The 17,327-nt window shown below is 40.8% G+C and overlaps 1 protein-coding gene across 8 annotated transcripts in view; it reads left to right on the top strand.

The window, feature by feature from the left end:
- Nucleotides 1-17,327, top strand: part of EGLN3 (egl-9 family hypoxia inducible factor 3) — a 356,054-nt gene that overhangs the window by 334,847 nt on the left and 3,880 nt on the right. For all 8 annotated transcript variants that reach the window (XM_054689806.1, XM_054689809.1, XM_054689810.1 and 5 more), the window contains one exon: nt 15,999-16,118. In XM_054689806.1, coding sequence (XP_054545781.1) covers nt 15,999-16,118 — 120 coding nt within the window. The remainder of the gene's footprint in view (nt 1-15,998; nt 16,119-17,327) is intronic.

Raw genomic sequence — 17,327 nt, 5'->3', positions numbered from 1 at the left:
TCCACTGTGAAATTTCTTTCTTGGTGCTGAGCTCTACCTTCCCTCTTCTAAGTAGCAGTTGATGGGGAAAGCCACTCAAAACAACAAATTAAGAGATCTGGAGAGAGTCATCAAGGACCTTTGAAAAGCAACCAGGTTTTTTGTTCAGATAGACAGAAGTAATTCCCTGGGTGGTGATTTATCGTGAAAACATTTTGCAGGCAAATTGGTAGAAATATGGGTGTAGTACCCTAGTGTCAGTACTTATTATTGGCTAGTCTAGTTACACAGTCTTTCTACAAATTATAATCCAGCTAGTTCTACTGGCAATGCTGAGAGATTTGCATGAAACTATAGAAAACTTTTACTTGAACACTGAAGCAAAGCATGCTGGCTTCTCTGCGAAGGAAGGCAAACACTCACCTGTGACCATTCTTGAACAATACATGTAGTGTTTCTCAATTTAAGATTGATCCTGTGATAAAACTTATCACTGTTGTCACCTTTGTCTATCCCATAAGCTGAGAACAACACTCTTAATAAAGGGCAAGAGGTGAAGACTAGAAATGTGTAGAAATGAAGGTGGGTGAGTGGTTTGGGTGAGAAGTAGATTACTGTATACATTTTAAGTCAGGAGGTCATAAGTAGAATATTTGAAAGCATCCTTACTCGTCAGGCACAAATAAAGTAAATCATTAATCATACACTAATAAATAAATCTTACAAGATTTATTTTTTAAATTTTGCTGTTTTTTTTTAGATTTTACTTTAATTTAGGGAAAATTCAGAGTTAGCTGGATTCTGTAGAAGATTGACGTTAACGTGTTTCTTTACTCTTCCATCATTTTGGTGGTGGATTAGAATGCCATTTGTCTTGATTAGTTTTGTTTTTGCAGTAAATGACCTTGCCTGCTGGAGGTGGGGGTAGGGAAGGGGGAAGGGTTAGCCTCAGACTTGCAGAGGGACTTGTAGCTTCAACTTGGAAGAGCAGATGGCCTCTTATCAGTGGTTTGAAAGTGTGTTTTAAACTTAGGTGTTAGGAATTTCTCCCCTAGCATTCTAGGGACAGAATTTGTCCCAGGGATGTCAGAATTGATAAGTAGAAAGAGTCATTAACCTATTAGAAAGCTAAGTAATTTTATTTAACTTTGTCTTCAGGGACAGTGGTAGGATTTTAGGCACGATTAGAGAAATTGAATGTAAAGCGCTATGTATACATCTCGATAAGGAGGAGGGGATATGATTCTTTAGTTACGGGTTATCTTCTGGGCAGGACGAATAACTTCTCAGCTAACCCTATGAGAAGGAGATTGTGAATTGGAAAAGAAAATTCACTTCTATCCACTGAAGAGACATCTTCTTATACCTACATTCTAGCTTTCCTTTGACTGTTTTGGCATAAAGCTCTTCATTCCTGCCTTTTAGAAAAATCACTTCTAGATTGAGATGATCTCTGGCCAACTAAAACCAAATGCAAACCAGGCTTGAGCAATCAATTATTAGAGTAAAAAAAAAGTTGGATTTGCTTGTGTAAGGACGTTTCCTTAGTAATGTCTTGTGACTTCCAGTCTGTTGAAGATCATTTTTAAAGCATTGTAGAACCATTCTATTTCTACTTGATTTATATTAGTTTCACTTTAATTTAACCTTTTTTATTTCTCTTCCTTCAACTAAATGCCTTACACTCTGTGCTGCTTCCCAAAGTGGTGCTATAGACCCAGTTTTCTGCTGCATCTTCAGGCAGGTTTTCAGTAAAATCTAAACCTTTAAAAGGTAGAATTTGTACATTTGCTTTTAAAATTCATTAGTAGCTTATTATTATGGAAATTTTCAAGTATGTAAATGGTGAGAGACCTATATATGAGCCTCCCTCATTCATTTTCAATAATTGCCAACAATTATGTATATTTTAGATCCATTGTTTTTAGGTACTTTAAATTTCTTAGGATTATGCTTATTAATGCATTTCCCTAATTAACACCCCCCCTTACACTTTTAAGCTCATCAACTAATTTAATAATGCCCTTTATCTCAATGAAGCAATAGCAAAGTCTTTGGGAATAAAATGTGCTCGACCTAAAATTGAAATTGAGGAAGAGTATGGAAAGACATTAAAGGGTTCCCCCTCTCTGCCAAAGAAGTTGTAAAGGGTCAGAATTTATTTAACTCCACTTTGTTGGAGAAAAATCTCAGGGTGCTGAAGACCCTTTGGAGACAGGGTTGCTTACAGTGTACTATAGCAGTATGGCGCCCCCTAACTTCAAGTATGATCATTGCTTTCAGGCTATTAGAAGATTTATCTGCGACTCCTCTTAGGAGAATTTAGACCCTATCCAAGATAAATATTGGTCATAATTTGGTCCTTTTGTTTTGGCTGCCTAAATCCTTGAAAATGGCTGTTTTCCAGAAAACATGTAATATATAGAACCAAAAGTCCTGCTTGAAGCATCTCACTGTAGAGTCACTAGGAAGTAGGGAATAATAACAGCTACCTTTTTTATTGAGCAGTTTGCTCTGTTTGGCACTGTGCTAAGCACTTTATAAACCCTTAATCTTACTTAGTCTTCAGAATGACAGTTTTCAGCAGAGTGATTAAATTATTTACCCAAAGTTGCAAAGTCATTGGTAAGAAGCAATTTATCATAGGGGTTAGGGGCTTAGAGTTGGTATTACTAACCTTACGGCCGTAGGTAAGTTGCTTAGCTTTCAGCATGTGAAACATGAGGCATAATAATGCCTTAAAGCTTTTTGGGTAAGGGGCATTTAATAACATAATATACATAAAATTCCTAGCAACATTTTGAAGCTTCGTCAATGTGATAAGGCTCTATGTGGAGATTTGGGCTTCTAACTCAGATCTGTCTGACTCCAGAGTTTGTGGTCTTGATTATTATGCCCCTATGCTTTGGAGTTTTCTCTTCTTGAGGGACACTGTGCAGGGGCTGGGGACCCAAAAGTGAATAGACATATAACTTAGTTTACATATACCTGTAGGGTCTTCTGGTTCACACCTGATTAATTCTAAAAAACTTAACTTCCCCACCAAATCAAACATTAAAAGTAGGTCAGCTAAGTACATTTGAAGAAGAAAATGGAATGCTGTGCAGTTTTCCATTATTTACAGAAAATGTATTTGTTAACAAATACTGTTAGGATCCCTGACTGGAGTAGTTCTGGATGTTGGGGTTTTGGGGGTTGCATTGTGAGCTGACAGTTCAGTTCTTCCCTGAAGACAATGGAGAGGAATGATGACATAGCAGTAAGTTATGCATCAAAGAATATGTGTTGCAAAGTGATCTTTTTCCCTTTGCTGTTTAGCAATAACAGTCCCCCGCCCCTTCCCCCCCCCCCACCCATGCATGCACTGTCAGGCATATCCATCACTCAGGGGAGCTTATCATAGTTGCAAGTTACTCTAAGCAAAACACGGACAGTGTATTTTGAAGATCATAGTCTCTCTCAGACCCAAGTGCAGGAAATGCAGTCAGGGCTCACAGAAGGCTGGAGCCAGAAGCTGGAACCAGAAAGTCCTTGACATCCTGGTCAACTGACGTGTTCATTCTTTTCTCTGGAGCTTTATTGCCTTCACCAATGCTTCTCCTCTTGTGCTCTTTATTTCTCCCCCTCTACTCTCAGCCCAGCTTTTGCTGCTTTTATAATGTATAAGGCTCAAGATAGCTGCCCCACTTCAGCCTTAGTTGGAGATAACAGAGACTTGAACATTTCGGAATCCCTGTTTTCATCCCTTGGGAGAAAGTCTGATGGCCTCACATTGGCTGTGGGGATCTATGTAGAATCTTAGGTCACAAATATGGTTGTGAGGATCCAGAAGAGGGGCCTTAGAGCACTGAGTTTGAGGCTAGCCCCCATCAGTGGTGTCTCTGCAATTAAAAATGTGAGAATGAGATAGTTTGGGGGGGATGAATTTGAAACACTGGAATATATTTCTGTAAGGATATGAGGGATTCTTATAAAAGGTTCTATTTAAAAGGTATTTAAAAATAACTTAGCTCCTGGAGGAAGGAAATTAATCCAAGAAAATAATTTACAGAGTACAGAATCAGTGACAGTGAAGCAGTTCTCTCCACTGGGTGAGCTTTTCATGATGTCCTTTGTCTATTTTATTGAATGGCAGGTGGGAACGATGAGGATGGTAGCAGTGAATTTGTGTGACTTACTTCATCATATATTTTGTTCCATTTGGGCCACTGGCCATTCTACCACAAACTTATCTGCTTGCAGTGAATCAGGAAGTCAGGGTATCAATTTAATTTATTCATTCACAAATCATTAAATACCTTATACTGTGGTAGATGTGTGTGTGTGAATGAGGGGAGGGAGGTGGAAAGTGATTATAAAACCACCTGAAGAAGTAAACTGAAAGCTGAGTGGTGTGAAATAATTGTCGCCAACTTTGCTTTCTCTTTTTTCTGGTTAAATACCTATTTTTACACTGATTAGTCATTTTTTGTTCCTTTGGTTTTCAATAATTTTTTTTTTTATTTACTTAAAATGTGGCTAAAATAACCTACCAAAACTCTACAGGACTTTCTTCAGTGATGCAGATCTTTAGATCTGAAGAGACAAGAGAAGTCACATCTGTCCAGTCCCACAATCATGTAGCAGTTGTTTTTATATTTGCAAAGATGAGGTACTGAGCAAGACTTTGAGAAGAATTGGGTGGTTCTTGGGCCCCAGAGAAAGTGCTTTACCAGAGGGGAATCTGCTGGCTGGAGGTGTTCCAGGGATTAGGTAGGCAGACTGAGAGATGGTTGGCAGATCAGTTCAGCTTCTTTGGCATTTATTTGGGGATTTTGACTGTAATTCTGAGTTAGAATTGATCAACACTCTGATACAGAATCATGTAACCTCTCTGTGCTTCAACTTTTGGACATCATGATTATTTCCCTTACTGACCTTTGACTCAGGCAAAATTTAAAAATTCTTTCCTGATTCCTGACTCTGGCTAGGGAGATTTCTAATTTCTTAATAACAAGTAGCCTTGCATGTTCCAACTCCATTTTGAAAACACCATGGAAGGAGGAAAGCTCAGCTGAAGCTTCAAGGTAGGATGGGGTTTAACCCCTATGAGCAGCACCTCTGAGGAGCATCTATAAGCACCCCAGCAGGGGCACTTAGGATAAAGCTCAAGGCCCATTGCCCAGGGCCACCTTTGCTCCATTTGACAAGACCTCTGCTTTTGACTCACCTTTGTGCCCGGGAGTCAATTTGAGTGACATTTGACCTGTGTCTGTAGATTAGCATTATGGAGATGGCTACTAAAACTTTGTTAATTATTATGGCAAAGGACTTTAAAATTACTTTACAGCAGCATTTTGTAGCTAATTTTAACTAGTTTTAACTAATACTGCTCTAAGAGATGGGTGTCATTTTTCTACGGTGTTTGTCAAATGCACTGCTTCTGACAGTAATGATAGTTCAGATATGTTTTGCCCGGCAACTGCCAGGGGTGCCCAGCAGGCAGCTGAATCCAGAGACACTAGAATTGTAAATGCGACAGACAAATCACTTTATGATGCCAGACTAAGGAATTTGACTTTGGCAGATTGCCAGGAACTGTTGCTCCAGCTCAGAATCAGAGCTATCTGTGTGTTTGCCAAGCAAGATTAGTTAGCTTGGTTCATTATATATAAAATTTTGACCCTGTTTCCTTTGATTATTTTAATCTTAAACCAGTATGGCACTTACCTTAATTGTGGGTCTTCTTTGCATAGTGAGTTGTGGATGAGTTCCTGTTCTTGTTTTTGGTGAGCTGGTAGTGACTCACTGTGATATTTTTCATCCCCCGACCCAACCCACTCTCAGCCTTACAGCCCATGGGTTTCCAGTTGTATAATGCGGGCTTTCAGATCTTGTGTTGGAATCATTCAGTAACTATTTACTGAGTGTCCTACATGTTCGGTATATTGTTAATAATACCTCCTTAGTAAGTCAGGCCAGTTTTGTTTCTTCAGGAGATCCAATGATCTCCATTTCTCAAGTTCTGGAGTAAATGTACTTGTATTAAGTATTATTTTTTCTTCTAAAATGAAGCCAAAAAATGATTACCATATAAAAACAATCCCCAGATACAATCAGTCATATTGTAGTCTTGATTATCTGCCAGAGAGAAGAGAACAAAATGGAAAAACTCAATTCCAGCTGTCAATGATGTCTGTGTTTGGTTCTTCTCAGGGGACTTGAAGTTGTTTTGAAGCGTTAGGATAACACTGTTCGGTTTGAGCATTGCGTGGAAGTGGGTAAGAGACACTGCTGTACACAGTTGGAACATCTCTTGGAGCCTGATCTGTTTTCTAGACACACAGAACACAGATTCTGCCAGTTTCCCTCCTATTTCTCTTCATCGCTCTAGTCAAACTGGAGGAACTATCATGCAGAAATCCACACAAAATTGACAGTGAGGTTTTTTTTTTGTTATTTTTTGTTTCGTTTTGGATGGTTTCTTATTCATATTGTTTTACAGGTTAATTTGAGTGGTTGGAATGGCAGAGCAAAACCTTTTAAAAACAATATTGAGTATTCAGGCAGGAACTTCAACTTATTGGTCAATATTTGGCCAGTTTTGTGCCATTGTGACTTTTTGGTTGCTTCAATTATTGGTCAATATTTGGCCAGTTTTGTGCCATTGTGACTTTTTGGTTGCTTTTTAGATTCACTCTGGATTCTCAAGTTTTGTCTTTCTATCGTTATTATTAAAATTGGTTTGACTTTCATAGTAGAAATCCTTGAGGAAAGAAGTATCTTAAAGTGACTTACTTTGGCCATAAATCACCTGCCTTTAGTTCTCATTCTCCCTGTAATCCATTTTAATGTTCTTTTGCCAGAGTGTAAGCAATCCAAAATCCAACACTAATCATGCCGTCTCCATGCTTAAAAAAAGCCCACCCCTGTTCCCTCCCCATTGTCTACTGTACACCCAGTGAACTTCTTAGCATGCCATTTAAGACCCTCCTCATCCGACCCCACCTGACCCCACCTGACCCCACCTGACCCCATCTGACCCCATCTGACCCCATCTGACCCCATCTGACCGTTCCACACTTAATCTTCCACTGACCACCTTCCTGCCCTCCTGGGCCCTGAAATGCTAGAAAGCGGATTTGCCAAGCATAATGAGCTTCCCCATTGTCTTCTGCTTTTCAGAATCCATCTTAGTGCCTTCTCCTTGAAGTCTTCCTTTCTGCTCCCAAGAACTCTGTGGGTGGCTCATTCCAGGCTGCCCCACCACATTTATTTATTGGACTGCCCTCTATTTACTTAAAAGTTCCTTGAAGACATAGACTATTAAACTTAATACATATGTTTTGTGCATCAAACAACCCTTTATATTTCATAGGTGCTTGTTGACTAAATTTCATCTTCAAAAGGACTTTGATTTCAGAGGATGTCAAAACATCAAAAAAAAAACCTATAAATATTTTGTTGGGGGAAAAGATTTTGCTTCATGGTCCCTAATTTGATGCCAAAGAATGAAATTATTTTATTAGATTAACGTGCTAGGAGGGATCATCTCAAAGGAGGAGTTTTGGCCTTGTTAGGTTTTTTTCTCAACTCTGAAATTCTCTGCTTTACCCCAGAAAGTGCTTGAGTCTCATCGCATCCTGCGTCCTGGCAATTCACATATCCAGATCTGGTGCAGAGAAGCAGGGGGAGGCCTGGGTTTTCAGGCTAGAACGGGTTGGGAGGGTAGAGGTGTGGGCTCTCTTCCCTGCTCAACTACTCCTCCCTTGTGAGTGGTTTTTTAGATCTCAATTTTCACTTCTTTATTAACAAAGTTGCAATTTATTTTTATATTTTAACTTTAAGTCAGCTCCTACTCTGAGGCACTAGGATGGACATTTTCCATTTATTTCATTTCATTGTGATCGTGGGTAAATCAGTGCTCATCTCACTTTCCTCCTCTAGAGCACCAGTGCAATAGTAAATATCTACCTCCAGAAGTATAAGGAATTAAATGAAAATCAAGGTTAAATTTCCATCTGAAAGGGCAACTAGGTGCTGTCATTGTCTCTCACTGGCTTCTGGAAGAGAGCACACCCAGCACTGACTTGACAGTAATCCGCAGCAACCTGCTGAGTTACAGTTGGACTGTTTCCTGCCAGCTCTTGGAGCCACACTAGGCAAGGTCAGGCCAGACACTGCCCTAGGAATTCCTCTCATTTCCTGCTCTGCCCATTCTTCCTCCCCCAAAGACCTGGTGTACTTGATGAAATCTCCTTTACCTCTTATCCTTCAGAGTGAGGCATTGTACAGAATGCTTGGTTCTGCCACAAAAAGGCCATGGTGCCAGTAGTGTGGATGCCCATAGCGCCAACCTCACCTGGAAATTCTCTGCAGATACAAATTGTTGGGCTTCTCCTCAAATCGAGTGACTCAGAATCTCAAGTCATCTAAGAGATTCTCACACACACTAAACTTTGACAACCACTAAATAAAATTAACAAGAGGAGGCTAGCTAGGGATGGTGCTCTAGCATCCCACAGTTTATTTGCAAGAAAATCAGAGTTCAGCCAGTTGGTCAGATCTGACCTTTTCATTGTTAAGTCTGAAAACTATAAGTATTTTTAGTTTACTGCGAAATTTTAAAGAGAAATCCATCACGTTACCATGTTATATAGTCATACACAAAATTTTTCTGTCATTTGTACCAATAAACTTAATTTTCCAGAATTGGAAGCAGAATTGGAGTGAAATTTGGGACTGGGTTCGAAAAGACAATTACTCAACCTCCTTGCACCTTAGTTTTCTCATCTATAAAATGGAGATAATAGTGGTTCTTGCCTCATGGGGTTATTATGAAGATTGGATGAGGTAATACGTGTGAAGCACATGGAACAGCGTCAGGCGTGTGGTTAGCACTTCTCAGATGCTAGTTCAGTCAGTAAATAGAGCTACTGCATTTCATGAGTTCTCATTCTGACTGACTTGCTATGTGTCATTTCTTTCATGTAGCAGACATATTTTTCCAAGTGCTGAAATGCAAATGTAAATCAAGAATCTGGTTTCTACAAAGTTCCTTAATTTTTCCAGCATAGTGGCAACATACTAATTTAATATTCTTAAAATAAACTGGGAATTGTAGGTAAAGTTTCTCCTATCTTAAGACTATGCCTTGTTTCAAGGCATTTTTTCATGATAGGGTTTGATTGGCAACTGCATTTTTTCATATATCACCCATTACTAAAGTCTTTACCAATTGATTTCTTTAAGTGTTTTAGGATTAATTTCAAATGAGAATTTAAAGACAGACATAGTTAATTCTTTGACTGACCTGCGGTCACATTTTTCCTCCATTATGCTCAGCTACAGGTAAGGTTTTCCTTTTCTGGATAAATTTGTTTCTCTCATGAAAAGACGATAAATATTATAAGTTCCTTCCCCCTATTGCCTTAAGGATTGCTCCTGGATTTTCAGTAGGAATAAGGTAACTTCTAGGTCCACGTGATAACCTGCAGGACTAATGGCTTCTGCTGAGAACTTGTGATCAGCATGACTCAGGGCAGATGGATGCTGCTCACCTTCCCCATAACCAGGAAATTAAATGAGACAGTATATGTGAAGCACCACCCTAAAGTACCACCTGCCTGCTTGGAACTTCAGGAAATGACAGCTGTTACTATTTGGATAAAGGCAGCAGAAAGGATATGGTTAAGTGCCTGTCTTAACGTCCTTAACTCAGGGCCTGGCTGACTTGCTGATTTCATAAGTACGAGGAAGCTTGTACTCAGAGCATTTCTCTGGTGACTGGGGTAGCGATGGGGGGAGGGCTTCCCTGTGCTGGTTCCCTCAGCGGTCTGCTTGGCGGTGTGCTTCTCGGGTGTGGGCTGGCTGCCACCCTCACGCAGCGCACGTAGCCCTGTCACTCAGCCGTCACCCAGCTGGCTGAGCGCCAGGCCACCGCGGGAAGGACTGCCTTCCCAAACCCAAACAGCCTGTATTGATATGCCGATGTTCCAGGGCCTGTTTACTGTGCCTAATTGCAGGGCTCTGCCTGAATCCCCTCCAAGGAGAAGAATTAACCACAAATCAGAAAGGAATGACAATAGTCTCTAAAATCCTGGCCTCTCAGAGTTTGGATGACTTCTTGGGGGAGGGTAATTCATTCAAGTTCATGCACGAAGCACAGACTCCCTTGAAATAGTATCTTAGAATCTTGATCTAGTATAGTTAGACTTGACAAGCCTGTGAGTAGCCTCCCTCCCCCTGTAATTTTTTTTGCAGACGTGTGTGTGTGTGGAGGGGGGGGGTGGGGGGTGTCTGGAGTGGGAGCCCAGCTTTTCAAATGTAAGAATCTCCATGCACTTGGAACAACTGTCATCACTGTTCTAGGAGAGCCAAATCGAAGCTTCCAGAGCCTTTTGTAATTATTGTTGGTGGTGGTTGAGTGTCAAGCCAGGACCATGTTCATAGTAGAGTATAGGCTGGGCACTGATAAAAGGTCTTCCTGAGGACAGGCTTTTCTGAGAAGCTGGTAATCCCTTCTACGCATGGTTCTCAGGCCTGACTAGGAAGGAGGGTCCGGCAGACCCATGTCACCAGAACGGCAGAGAGTTGGTTATAATTTATTATTTTTCATTTGTGGAATTACAGAAGCTCCTGCATGACTGCAAAAGTCAGGTGTGGGGGCATGACTATGGTTGTTTTACATAGGCAGTGGGGTCGTATTCTGGATATATAGACTTGGGAGAGGAATTTTTAGTGTGGATGTAGAGCAAATGAGGGAGGCAGAAGTAGTTCTCTGTGTAGAAATAGAATGGTAGAAAACATGTTAGTGAATAACTTCATGTTTGAGAGAAGGTTTACTTACCTGACATATATTTGAATATCTGGCATTCTGAGTCTTCCAACTTGTCTAGCAGATGCAGATGCTAAAACTTTGGTATGGGGGATGTGATAGTTCATATATTGCCCACCCAAAACATTTTTTTCTTAATTTTTTCTTTACTTTGTTACATCAGTCTTTAACTGGAGAAACTAGGAGGAAGGAAGTAGCTAGGCTTACTATTAACCACCAAGACAGATGAGCAAGATGCCAAGATAACTAGTGACAGTTTGCACAAAGTTTCTACTTTTTCCTCTAAAATGCTTACATTATCTACACTAATTTCTTTATATCAATCTAAATGAAATTAGAATGAATATATAACAATCATAAAGCACTTTTTCCTGCTTGTGAGCTGTTTGTCAGGTCCAGAACTTTTCTGCTCAATTTCATATAAAGAATGGACATGGTAGCAATGTGAAGTTGGCTTACATTTTCCTGAAACTCCTGGAAAAAGCTTTGTATAGGTGCTGCCATCTTATAAAGATGACTTGTGGACACTGGGCTGTAGGAATTTAAGTGACAATAAGTGGGTCCCACTAGGTATCTTTGAAAACCCCACACCCATTAAGGAGGAAGGTGAGGACAGGCTCAGGCAGTCATTCCAGGTTGCTTTCCATGTGCCTCTGCGTTTAAGTTACTTGACTTTCCTTGCAAAAGATTTTTAGATTTTTCCTGTCCTTGTCAGAGCCAAATGAAAAATAATGGAAAGTGACATTTTGGCTTAGTGTGTCTTTAGATTATTTTTAAATAACAAAACTTGCACAGATCAGAACCTCTCCAGTGTCTGTCTCACTTCAGCCTCTCATATGATGTGCCTGCAGAGAGCATTGTGCGTGCTTTGAGATTTTTTAATTATTTTTATGTTTCTTTTTAAATTCAAAAGCTTCAATTTTGGAGTTGCTGCTTGTGCCTTTGTTCCAGTTACTAACAACCCCTCACTCAGATGAATTACCAGCTGAGGCCCTGTCCTCAGCTGTGGCTCTATGAATAGAGGACAGAAAGCGTTCAACCACAGGGCTGCCCAGCCGCTGTCCGCACTCTATGCAGGAATTCCAGTATGCGCTGAACACAGGCTGCCTAGAAAAATGACCCTGGAATAGAATCTCCCCTACCCACAGATGACTAGAAATGTTGGCGGGTTTGTCACCCAGACTGTTGTCACCTGAGTATAAATTAGACCCATTTCTGGCCAGAAAACTTCAGCTATTACATTCTCCACTCTGATGAGTTGCTTGACATTTTTCTTTTCTTTTCTTTTTTAAAGATTGATTGATTGATTGATTGATTGATTGATTGATTGATTGATTTATACAAGCACTGGGTACAGTCAGAAGCACAGGAGGGTGAGAGAAGTCACCAGAGCCAGAGCAGGGAGCAGAACAGGCAGAAGGACCGAAGTACACTGCTGAGGGGAGCAGCGGGCGCGGCAGGAGAGGTCTGCGCGCCATGTGGGACCCTCGCCGGCAGCCGGGGATTGAACCAGCACTGCAGAGGCTGTGGGCAGCTTCGCAGCCCAGTGCTCAGCCACTGCGCCACCGGGGAGGCCCAACATTTTTCTTTTTTAAATTACAGAAGGTACATGGTCTCGTGTAGTTCTGGTCAAGATTTATGTGTCTTATTCTCCATGTAGTTAGCGCCTTGTGGTGGCTAAGAGAGGGGTCCTGGGTCTCCTTGCTGTGTCTCAAGTGGATATGGGGGAGACCTGGGCAGGAGCATGGAGGGGGCGTGTGGAGTGTGAATGGCACTGACTGTGAAGGCAGGATGCTCCGAGCCTGGTGAAGAGTGATGGGGAAGGTGCCTGCTTACAGGTTGGGGGCGATGCAGAGCAGCTCGACTTCTTAGGGGACCTCGGACAGCGACCTTAAAATATTGCCTGATGCATTTTTTTTTTTTTTGTGGACCTGATTAAAATGTTGGGATAGAAAATATTCAGCAAGGTTTATGTATAAACTAATTGCCTACTACTCTAAATCTGAAGATTTTATATCAGTGAACCCTCATTGGAGAAGATGGCAGAGCTGTTGTTGGGCAGCACAGTACTGTACTTACAATGCATTTTACTCAAAATATGGTCTGCTCAGGACCAATTACAATTCAAAACAAATCCTTACAAAGATGGCTGGTATTTCTGCTTAGCAGTTAGAGTAGACCAAAATTCCAGTTAAAAGGTCCAACCAAACAGCTTTGAAGTTATGTTATTCTTGGCAAATTAAAAAAAGTGGACTTAATTGTATTGCAAATGTTGCAAATAAAGTTAGCCTGGATTAATGTTCTATTTGCTGTTAAGACTGATATAAAATGCCACTTTACTATAACTTGCTCAAGATCAAATTCTATTAGTGAATCTGACTCCAAAGTTATGAGCTGTGTTAAATACGTTTCTTAAAAAAAAAAATCTATGTTGCTGATTGTTATTTGAGAAGTGGCAAGTCTAACTGGGTGGGGAAGATGTGCCCCTTACCTCCTTTGGGTCTAAAATGACCAAATGATCATCACTGCTGAGTAACCAGGGGAGGTCACTAAGCCACTTACCTTGAAATAGTTGATACATACACTCCAAGTGGGCCAAAAGCAGTCTGTTTAGGCATTGGAATGGACTTTCATTTTTCAACTTTACTTTTGGGATTGATGAAACACTTTCGGGAGTCAGCTCACCAATAACAGAACCACTCTTTCCTTTTCCACCAGTAGCAGCTACTTGGATTTGGCTGATAAAGTTGTGTATATATAAAGGTGTTTATATCTTCAAAGAATACATACACGTTTCCTGCCTGAATGTGTCCACCTAGGTGTCCAGAGCACATACCTCTTGTCTAGAGCCAGCATGGGAGTGTGGGAGTTGCTCACCCCTCTGCTCATTTACTTCTAGTTCCGAGCTATGGGAGTCTCTGGGGACCAGGGACACTGGGAGGGGTCTGGGGGGCCCACCGTAGGGTCAGAGAATGGGGTAGCAAATGCTTAGGGGAGATGTGGATTTATTTGCACACCAGAGCCTAGAACTATAGGACTATGTTGTATGTATTGCTGTATGTCACACTAACGTGTTACGAAACTTTATCAACTTCAAACATTAATCCAGACAGGAAGTTTTGGCAAATAACGAGTCTACAATAATTAAGACATCCTCCTCCTCAGTGTCAGTGTGATTCCTTGGCATGATAACCACATGGTAATTGATGTACTCCTGACCCTGTTTTTATTGTTCTTAAGCATCCTGCTCCTTTATACACTCTTAATCCCTTCCCGGGCTTGATGAGGCTTAGATGGCAACTCAGTTGAACCTATCAATTTCCGGGGTTTGTTTCTGCCCCGTGCTCAAATTGGCACAGAAATGAGTTACTGGTTATGGATGTAAGCGTTGCTTCTCAGCGCCTCCTTAACCTCCTGGTTTTAGACTGTGTGGAAGACTAGTAAATAGCAGGGAATGTACCCAAGCCAGGACCCATCTCCTATGGCTCTTGTCTAGAAAAACACTGATAAAATTGGCCAGAGTTGTTCTGACAGGCCCACTGGGGCCCACAGTGATCTCCTTCCATTGTTTCAGACTCGATGCTGTGTTTTCAGGAACCAGGAGAGAAGGTGAAGATTCACTTTAGCCGGAAAAAATTCTCTCTTCTTCTCTTTTAAGCAATGGATACTTTGCTGACACTTAGGGGTTTTGTCCCCTGGAATGTGTTAGCTCTTTCTTTATGGGTATGTTTTATAGATACAGCAATTTGTTTAGGATTTGCTTTGGTGAGTTTGTATCCGTTTTTTTTACAATATTTGAATCTGACTCCTGAGTTAGAACTCTTACTTCTTCTGGCATTGGTATCTTAGACTGAATCTTAGATCATCTTGGGCCATCAGAGGCCACATAACCCAAGCCCCCTTTTATAGAAAAGAAATGGAGGCTGGGATCACACAATTCACTGCAGAGTCAACTAAATGACAGGCATTCAGACCACTGACCATTTCTTTAGAGCTGAGCTGTTTAAGAATATATAATTATGTAGCATTGATGGAATACTTTTTCTTTTCAGGGCTTCACAGTAGAGAGAGGCTAAGATGGTAGGGAATCCAGCTTATAATTGTTTGTGGCTTAAGTGACTTTCATTATTGGCTCAGTGGTAGCTCTTTTAATCCTAATAGCTGCTTCTAGGGACGAGTAATTCCCTAGTCATTATAGGTGACTTCATTTTTCTCTTCTTTCTCAGCTAGGCTCTTCCTTTCTGGCTGCTACCAATTACCTTTCTCTAAGCCATCCTTTGCTTGGTGGTACCATCATTTGTTAAATTTTGCTTGTAGTAGCTTTAAAATTCCACCTTCTGAAGGATGTTCAAGCTCACAACCTAACATCAGCTCTGAAATGACATTGCATTGACCTTTAGATGTTCAAAGGTAGGATGTGGGGTTTACTGGCTGCCTGGAGACATAAAGTTTGAGAGATGGTGCTTAGAGTTTTAAGGTCACTCTAAGGTCAAGGTATCATTCAATCCTATTATTGTTCTAGTAGGTGGTGTGGCTCAGAGTTGTTTGTTCAATAGGCATAATACTTGAATTTCATTCCAATTCAGATTTTATGGGTCTAGAGTGGGAACCCAAACCTGCTTTTTAAAAAAGGGAGATTGAAAAAGGGGAGGCATCCCAATGATGGGTGACTGTCTAAACTGTTTTACAACTGTGGGACTGTCGTTGAACCCCTTTCCACTAGACTCAGTCATCAGGTATGACTTGGCTGTTGAACTTTATTTTTTTTTTTAAGATTTATTTATTTGTGCTTACAAGAACCGGGGTACAGGCCAGATGTGTGGAAGGTGAGAGGATTCACCAGAGATAGAGTGGGGAGCAGAAAAGGCAGCTTGACTGAAATACACTGCTGAGGGGAGCAGCAGGCGAGACGAGAGGTCTGCTGCACCATATGGGTTGCTCCCTGGCCAGCTGAGGGATTGAACTCGTGCTGCAGAGGATATGGATTGCTCCATAGTGCGGTGCTTAACCCCTTGTGCCACCAGGGAGGCCTGGCTGTTGAACTTTAATGCTGAAGAGTCTAAATTGATGCATGCAATTAAGAAGCCAGTAGTCACCAATAAATGTCACATAGCACCCAAGCAGACCGTGGTACTCAACTGTTCACCAGTGGGAGAAGATTGTCTCAGCTTTGTTAACCAACTTCTGTGGCATTTCTTCACAGGCAATGGTGGCTTGCTACCCAGGAAATGGAACAGGTTATGTTCGACACGTAGACAACCCCAATGGTGACGGCCGCTGCATCACTTGCATCTACTATCTGAACAAGAATTGGGATGCCAAGGTACTTTGTGGTAATCACTGCCATGAAATAGTTACTCCCAACAGAGTGTGGAGTTAGTAGCTAGAGGAAAAGAATTTAGATGACTTAGAGGAGAGTTTGGAGTTCATAGTTTGCACAGATCAATTTTTTAATCTAATCCAGACCTGATATCACTCTCAGTGTAAGGTAAGATGTAAACTGTCCCCTTTCAGCAGCAACATTGAGTGGACTTCAAAAAATTAGCACTATAGGATATAAAACCACTCCTAATGAAGGTCCCCCATGCAGTCCTCTCTCACAGGGTGAGATGTCTTATTAATGGACTCTTGCCATGGTTTACTATGGTTTGTGAATGCTAAGGACTTTGTAGCTTATTTTTTTATTTCTGATTATACAGATGAAATCTGGCTCCATGATTATAAATATGTGCCTGAAATTGGTATGCTTTCTGAAAGTTAAATATGATTTAGGAACCTGAGAAGTCAGATAACTTTTTAAGTTTATTTGGCTTTTGAACCTTATGCATCTCCATTTCATGTTCATTCAGGCAGATGCTTGCCATTATAAATAAAGAAAAACTCAACCTGGTAAACTAGTGAATTAGTGACAAGACTGATGTATTCTCCCTGTTTGGAATACATCCCTTAGGTGTCCTTTAAAATCTTGAAAGGTGGAATTATAGCCAAGGGGGCTGGCAAGTCGATGATATTAAATTGCAGAATGTAAAATCATTCAACAAATATTTGAGTGCCGGCTAGTGCCAAGCATTGTGCTCTGGCAAAACACTGATGTTTGAGGCCCAAGTTCTACCTGAACTGGTTACTCACTATAGTAGGGTACATTAGATGCACATGTCAAAAGAGATAACGGCTCAAGGAAGAGAGTAATATATGTAATAAAAGGTGTACATATAGGTGGTCTGAGAGTTCAGAAAAAAAGAACGTATTACTTTTAAAAAGTTCACATAGGAGCTAGAGGAGTTCAGAAAAATAGACATACATTCTAATTGGAGGGGAAGTAAGTGGAATAATTAGCCTAGTAAGCTATTAATATTATATCAAATCATATGAAATTGCTGGGGGGTTTTGGTAGGTAAATATCAGTTGTATATTGGCATTTCTGTGTGATTTGACCTAATAGTAATCCATATTGTGTCCATGGGCTTCCTGATTGTGTGGTTGTGAGACTTCATTTGGTCTAAGGTGAATAAGGAGATGCCACTAGCTAAGT

This window comes from Talpa occidentalis, unplaced genomic scaffold, assembly GCF_014898055.3.
Source record: "Talpa occidentalis isolate TD23 unplaced genomic scaffold, MPIMG_talOcc4v2.1 talOcc4.11, whole genome shotgun sequence".
NCBI classification, from domain to species: Eukaryota; Metazoa; Chordata; class Mammalia; order Eulipotyphla; family Talpidae; genus Talpa; species Talpa occidentalis.
This window is presented reverse-complemented; position numbering and strand designations above follow the sequence as displayed.